At 34.4% G+C, this 7,432-nt stretch overlaps 1 protein-coding gene across 1 annotated transcript; it reads left to right on the forward strand.

Annotated features, from left to right (window-relative positions):
- The first annotated feature begins 2,934 nt into the window (after positions 1-2,934).
- On the forward strand, positions 2,935-7,208 carry LOC114713220 (protein NEN2-like). Its single transcript, XM_028897816.1, has 5 exons — positions 2,935-3,214; positions 3,296-3,453; positions 5,311-5,357; positions 5,481-5,544; positions 6,882-7,208. The coding sequence occupies exons 1-5, from the start codon at positions 2,935-2,937 to the stop codon at positions 7,206-7,208; spliced, it is 876 nt and encodes a 291-aa protein (XP_028753649.1).
- The last annotated feature ends 224 nt before the right edge of the window (positions 7,209-7,432 follow it).

Here is a 7,432-nt window from a genome sequence, read left to right on the forward strand (position 1 = left end):
TGAGGGAAATATCTTGTATTATTTTTATTTCTTCTGACTTACAGTACAAATGACATGCCTAGTTATAGGCATAATTTTGCAGATTACACGTCTATATAAATGGTAAATAATGAATCATGAATGTAAATGAGAGATGAGTTACAAGATTAATGGAATAGTAAAAGTAGTGGGGAGTTACTAATTAGAAAAAGGGAGATAAAAATGAACATCCACATCCAAAGCGGCTAAGCCATAATATTCATAACAGATTTAGCTTTTGTTTTTCTCTTCCACCTTCTCTGCAAATCACTCAAAATTTCCTAACTTAAAGGGAAAAGTTAGGAGAGAAATGGAGGGAAATTTTTTTAAATTTCAAAATGATTGCCCTCCCCCCATAAATGTAGCGTACACATGTACATAGCTAACGAGGGCATCTCTTTCTTTCCTTTCCTTCACTTTCACTCAAATCAAAGGCTAAAGCTTTCATCTTTGACAGCATATTGTGTTTATTCTATTCCACTTGTTCCATGGCTGGGTCACACTAAAGATCGACCCGAAGTTGCATTCTTCGACGTTGAGACAACTATGCCCGCCGGTGAGCAGGCTTTTGCCATTTTGGAGTTTAATTTGGAGCCATATTGGTTTGCCCCAAGAAGCTGAAGGACCTCCAAAACCACTCCAACTTGGTCGGACCCGCCGATCCTTCCCTCATCTCTCCCAGCTCAGTCCGCTGCAACGGCGTTACTCCCCATATACCGTCGCCTCCTTTCCTACTTTCGCCGATACGGTTTATGAACTTCTTCATGGTTTGTTTCTTACGTTCTATGCCTTATTGTAATCGGTAAATGGAGATAAACCAAAGACAAAGTGGCAGATTGCACTTATAATTAAGTTCTTGTGAATTTTGTACAGAACGGGTCCGGGTGGGCCATAACATCAAAGACTTGACAGTGCTCGCATTAGAGAGACATTTGCTAAGCACGTTGTGTTTACCTCTCTGTTAGATGAACAAGACGAAGAATAATAATAAAAACAAAAACTCCATTTTGGAAAACTTCAGCATATATCATTTAGAGAATATGTTTCGTCCATTTTTGCCCCCTCTAGAATCGCTAAAACACTAGCTTTATATACGTTAGCTTTAAGGTATAACGCATTCATATGTTCCCGGCCACTTGGAGATGGCTAGTCTTGCAGCATATTTTGAGATTGGACAACAGGCACATATAGGTAACTGTGCTCATCGATGGAATATGTTGTTTTATTGTGAGCCGAGTATTATAATAGTTTCTTTCTGCTTAATTTTTCTGCAACAAATCTCCAGGGCCTTAGCCGATGTTCGGATGAATGTGGAAGTTATCAAAAGCTGTGCAACTGTTCTTTTCTGATGGTAAAATAATTTTGCTTTGAATTTGAAGCATTTCATCATGTGTACCATATTACTTGTTGGAGGACAATGAGCCATATATAAGCCATGGCCCATTTTTATATACTAACATCTAATTGTATGGATTCTAACTTTATAGTCTCTCCATATCCTTACAGGAATCTAAGTTTCCACGTGTACTCACTGTGAATAGTAGGGTTCTCCAAATGCTACTATTAGTAGTGGTAATGGAAAATCTTTAATACCAGATCGCAGCTCATCAGTTACGATCGAAAAATGGAAACCAGTGAGAATCAGTATTGTAAGGAGAGAAAGCGCCCAGAAACTTCCATTACAACATGCAGCTCAGAAGTCTCCGAACCGAACATACGTTAGATGGATGCTAATAACACAGTTCAGCAGTTAGCCTTCATCATTTTAACATGATGTCTTGTTTTTCCTTGAGACCTAAAACTTATTTATAGGTCACCTTTTGTATATAAGCTTTTTATGGTCCTATTTATGTCACAAAAATCTATGGAGCAATTAATATTTTAGTCAATAACACTCTTGATATTAATAACAAGCATATTTATGGGTTCAAGACGGATTAGAGAAGATCTGATGAGCAAGATTGAGTTAGACTTTATTATAGTTAATTTAACTCAAATTAATGTTGAAGAATTGAGATAATTTTAAGAACACTAACAAAATTTAAACAATTCTCTCAGTTTCAACGAATTAGGTAGAAGTGACTTATAGATAAGTGCCGATGGAGCAAGTACTAATTTCTTTGATATATGATCATTGATCAAGATCTTTTTCAACTTAAACATTTACTAACTACTTTCAATTACATTATTGTAGCATCGTACATTTGGGAAAATTGTATAATGGATTTCTGGAGCCCATATGTATTTCAATATTTTCTTAGCACCCAATGTCTACACTAACCCTCTACTGACAGCCCTCATTGCTCCAGCAATCATATATGTGGATTATAAAAAAATTGCACCGCGTTTTAGATTTTTTTTTATTTTGATTATTCCTCCACTAAATGCAAAGGGTATATATGTAGTCACACCCTAACCCCTCGAGGAATCGAGGGTAAAAAGTAGTATATACACATGTAAAAAAAATGCTAATAGATTAGTCGGCTCCAGATCATACGTCGCGGGATATGGACGGAATCTATAAGGCGACTCCAAAAGGCTAATAGTAAGCCCGTTCCATTCTGTAAAAAGTCACATAATGAATCTAATTGTAAATAATAATCATATATGCCGAATGATAGAATAAATTTCCCGACTAGTTCATCTATTAGGAACAGAATTTTAGTTTTGGTTTTGATGATCACGTGTAAAATATACTTTTGATATACCATGTTCATCAATCATATTGTACGCGGTGAGTGTAAAAAATTATCTCCCCTGGCTGGCCAAACTGAGTCTGTTTAAGCCTCGAAGAAGAAAACCAACGTTATTAAAAAACAACGTAAACTTTTTTCGTGTTCACTTGGAAGCATTCATCTTGGAAGGCAGATTCTTTGTTCTGTTCTGCTTTGCTTCTTCCATTGACATCGTCTTAAAATGGGTCAAACTGGAGAACGATCCGAAATTGTATTCTTCGACGTGGAAACCACCATCCCCACCAGAGCCGGCCGGGGTTATGCCCTTTTGGAGTTTGGGGCCATGTTGGTTTGCCCCAAGAAGCTAAAGGAGCTCCATGCTTACTCCACATTGATCCGACCCGCCAACCCTTCCCTCATCTCCCCCGCCTCTGTACGCTGCAACGGCATAACTCGCGAGGCTGTTGCCTCCGCTCCTACTTTCGCCGACATCGCCGACACGGTTTATGAACTTCTTCATGGTTTGACCCTTCTGTTTTTTCTTCTTTGCCTTGTGATGGGGAAACATATATGCAGTTATGTATAATTCGTTTTTGTTGCAGAACGGGTTTGGGCGGGCCATAACATCTTAAGATTTGACTGTCTTCGCATCAGAGAGGCATTTACTGAGATTAATCGGCCGCCACCATCACCTAAAAGGACGATAGACTCATTTCCTGTGTTGACTCAGACGTTTGGCAGGAGAGCTGGAAACATGAAGGTATTGTTCCTATAAATTAGATTCCTATTTTTTGCCATTGCAAAAGTTCAGCGCGCGCACACAGCTATTGCATTTCAGTCTCACGAAGCATAAACGTATCTCTTGAGTTACTTAATATAATGGCTAGTTGACTAATTTGAGCAGATTAAGAAGATTAGTGAAATTAATTATTTGGAATAATGTATATTTTCTTACTTAAAATATCTTTACTAATTAATTGTTATTTGATTAAATATTGAGAAAATTTCATTTAAGGACCGTTGCAGTGAATTAGTATCCGTCAACGCCCAAAACATTCTAAAATTTTAGTTAACCCCCTTTGGGCCAAAATGAAATTAAAATTAAGAGTAAAATTATAATAATATCCTTCATTTTAATTTTTTTAAAAATAAATATTAATTGTCACCGGAGTCCCGGTCATCGGAGGTCAGAGGTTCGACCACCGGAGGATTTTTTTAAAAATAAGCCAAGGGAAGATTTGAACTCATGACCTCTTAGTACACCAAAAGTGATGTGACTGCCAAGCCAACTAAATCATTTAGTCATGTGATGCAAAAAAAATATATATAATAAAACAAACACAAGTATTCAAGTGTAAGTGGATAAGTGAAATTCGATAATTTACAAGTGAAATTCAGCAATTTATAACAAAAATTTAGCAATTTACAACTAATATGATAGAATTTACAACCCTAAATGCAAGTGTTTAAGTATGAATGAGCAAGTGAAATTTAAAGATTTACAATAACAGTTCATGAATTTACAACACAAATTTGGTGATTCACAAGAAACAAAGAGAAATTTACAGCCCAAAATGTAAATGTTTGAGTATGAATGAACAAGTAAAATTTAGCGATTTAGAACAAAAATTCAGATATTTACAACCCAAATTCAATGGTTTATAAAAAATCATGAATACTTGTATTTGAAGTTATGAATTCTCTTATTAGTTTTGTAATGTTTATGTTTCTTATGAATCACTGAATTTGGGTTGTAAATAGCTGAATTTCACTTGTTCATTCACACTCAAACACTCACATTTTGGTTTGTGAATTTCCTTTTGTTTCTTGTGAATCATCAAATTTGGGTTGTAAATTTATGAACTTTTGTTATAAATTTTTAAATTTCACTTGCTCATTTACACTTAAACACTCGTATTTAAGGTTGTGAAGTACATTATATTACTTGTAAATTGCTAAATTTTTGTTATAAATTACTGAATTTCACTTGTTCATTTACACTTGAACACTTGCGTTTGTTTTATTATATATACTTTTTTGCATCACATGACTAAATGATTTAGTTAGCTTGGTGGTTACATCACTTTTGGTGTGCCAAGAGATCATTGGTTCAAATCTTCCCTCGGCCACCTTATTTTAAAAAATATATATCTTCCGGTCATTGGAGCTACAGTGACGGCCACCAAACTATGACCTCTGGCGGCGGCCATCTGAGTGCCGGTGGCTGGAACTCTGACGACAATTAATATTTATTTTTAAAAAAATAAAAATAAGGGATATTATTATAATCTTACTCTTAATTTTAATTTCATTTTGGTCCAAATGGGTTTGACTAAAATTTTGGAACGTTTTGGGGGTGGACTGATATTAATTTGCTACAGCAGTCCTTAAATAAAATTTTTCCTTAGATATTTAATATATGTAACTATTATGAAGATTACTTTAAAAAAATAGATAAATATGATAGATAAATTAGAGTGAATTAAGGTCTTATATTTACAATTAAATTAAAAGTAAAACTAACTCTTATATTAAAGATTAGAGGTAGTACATTACAATGTAATTTTATATACGTTGCATTCATGTATACACACACGTATATGTCTCTTCACTGCAGATGGCTACTCTTGCAGCATACTTTGGGCTTGGGCAGCAGACGCATAGGTAGCTTTACTAATGGATGGAACTTTTAGTAATTTTTTATGTTATATACTTCCTAATAAGACGGCTATAATTAATAGTTTATCTTTTTGTTTGGCTATTATTCTGCAACAAAATAATCTTCAGGAGCTTAGATGATGTTCGTATGAATCTGGAAGTTATCAAGCACTGTGCAACAGTCCTCTTCTTGGTAAAATTTTACTTCAAAGAATCTCATTATTTAACGTTATCCTTGTTCCACGGCAATGAGCCATAGGCCGTTTAGCCCGTTTCTATCCTAAGGGTTTATGACTGTTTTTCTTTGGTTAGGACTATATATAATATCATTCTGGTTCTTAATATAAGACCCAATTAGAAGATTGATTTTGCTCATAAATATAATACCTATTTCTCATATTTACCAATTCTTTCCTAAATTACCCCTGTTAAATAATTAAATACAACAATAATACTTATTACTCATTAATAATATACTTATGTATTTTACAAAATGAGTGAGTAGTTATTACTCACTGCTTCCATACATACATCAATTCTACTGTTTTATATTTTTAATAAAATAATTTAAAACATTTTTTGAAGAAGTTTTAACTGAGGGTATTTTGGAAAACATATGCTACATTTATGATTATTACCAAATTTAACTAATTTTCTTAATTCAATCAAAATAATTAAATAGGTCCTATATTAACGACTATAGAAGTAACTTAAAACATCATGTATCAAAATGTCAGTCTTCAAGAATCTTTAATATTTGCCTAAAAACATGATACTGTTTTAGAAAGTGTCTTGACATATAATGCGCCTAGTTATGAGATTGTGTTTTTCTCATTTGGGTTATTTGGTAATTGGCAATGTAACATCATTCTGTAGCTACCTAGCTTGAGCCAGATGAAATATAGTTGGTGAGCTAGCATTGTTTCATTGTAATTAGTTAAATATGATAATTCTTTGTTTTTATTTATTTTTGAAAACTTACTCGTCAAATCATGGATAATCTGACTGACTCTGTTATAATCCCTCTCCATCCATATAGGAATCTTCAGATGATTTCACAGTGAATAATTGTGTTTCTCCAAACAGCGCTAAAAGATATCGTAGCGTTCAAAAATCATTGCCAGATAGAAGATGGTCAGATATGAAAAAGAAACCCATATCGCCTATTGCAAATCAACGTGAGGAGGGAAAACGTCCAACATTTCCTATTCAAATGTGCAGCTCAAAAGCCTATGAATCAAATGCGGTATAGTGTGCGCGCGCGCGCGAGTATATATTTCAACATCTCATTTTAACATGATGTTGAGTTATATTACGACATGGTTGCGTTACTTTTTCTCATTCAGGTTATTTGGTAATTGCCAATATGACATCATTTTACAACTAATAATGCCAGCTGCTAACAACAATAATTTGCCTAACTTCGTTTCACTTTGATTGGTTAAATGTGCCTATTCTTGTTATTGGTTCAATTCACTGAGTAATGGATTGCTCTTGTTTTTTCCCCCCTCTCACAATCTATATATGCAGGAATCATGTCTTCCAGATGTACTCGAAAGTCGGGTTTCTCCAAAGGTTGCTGCAAGAAGAAGTCGCAGTGTGGGAAAATCTTTACAAGACAAGGGCTTATCAGATATGGAAACAGCATCCATGTTAGTATCACCCATTGCAACTGAATCTGACGAAGAAAAACGGCCAACGACATCTTCTCCTGTTGCAACGTGCAGCTCAGAAGGCTCTAAATTAGCTAATCCAGTTCAGTATCCTCAACCACAAACGACTTGTCCAGCTGCTTTATCTGAGGCCAGTTGGAGCACCGGCAGTGATTTTGCTGTTTTGAAGCCTGATAAATCCTGATTTTAATATATTATTTGATATCTTTTTGGAGATATTTATCAATTAAAGTGGGATAAATTGCATTGATTGTGGGTATTTTGAATCAAATACTGATTGCATGAAATTAGAAATTTAAAAGAAAATCTTATCATATTTTATTTCTTTTTAAATAATTGATTTTGAGCTTTGTGATAGTATCTCAATTTATCTTTTACAGGTCTCAGAAAAAAAAATAAACATAGAAG

This window comes from Neltuma alba, unplaced genomic scaffold (genome assembly GCF_004799145.2).
Source record: "Neltuma alba isolate B1F8T4 unplaced genomic scaffold, ASM479914v2 tig00011420_pilon, whole genome shotgun sequence".
In the NCBI taxonomy this organism is placed as follows: domain Eukaryota; kingdom Viridiplantae; phylum Streptophyta; class Magnoliopsida; order Fabales; family Fabaceae; genus Neltuma; species Neltuma alba.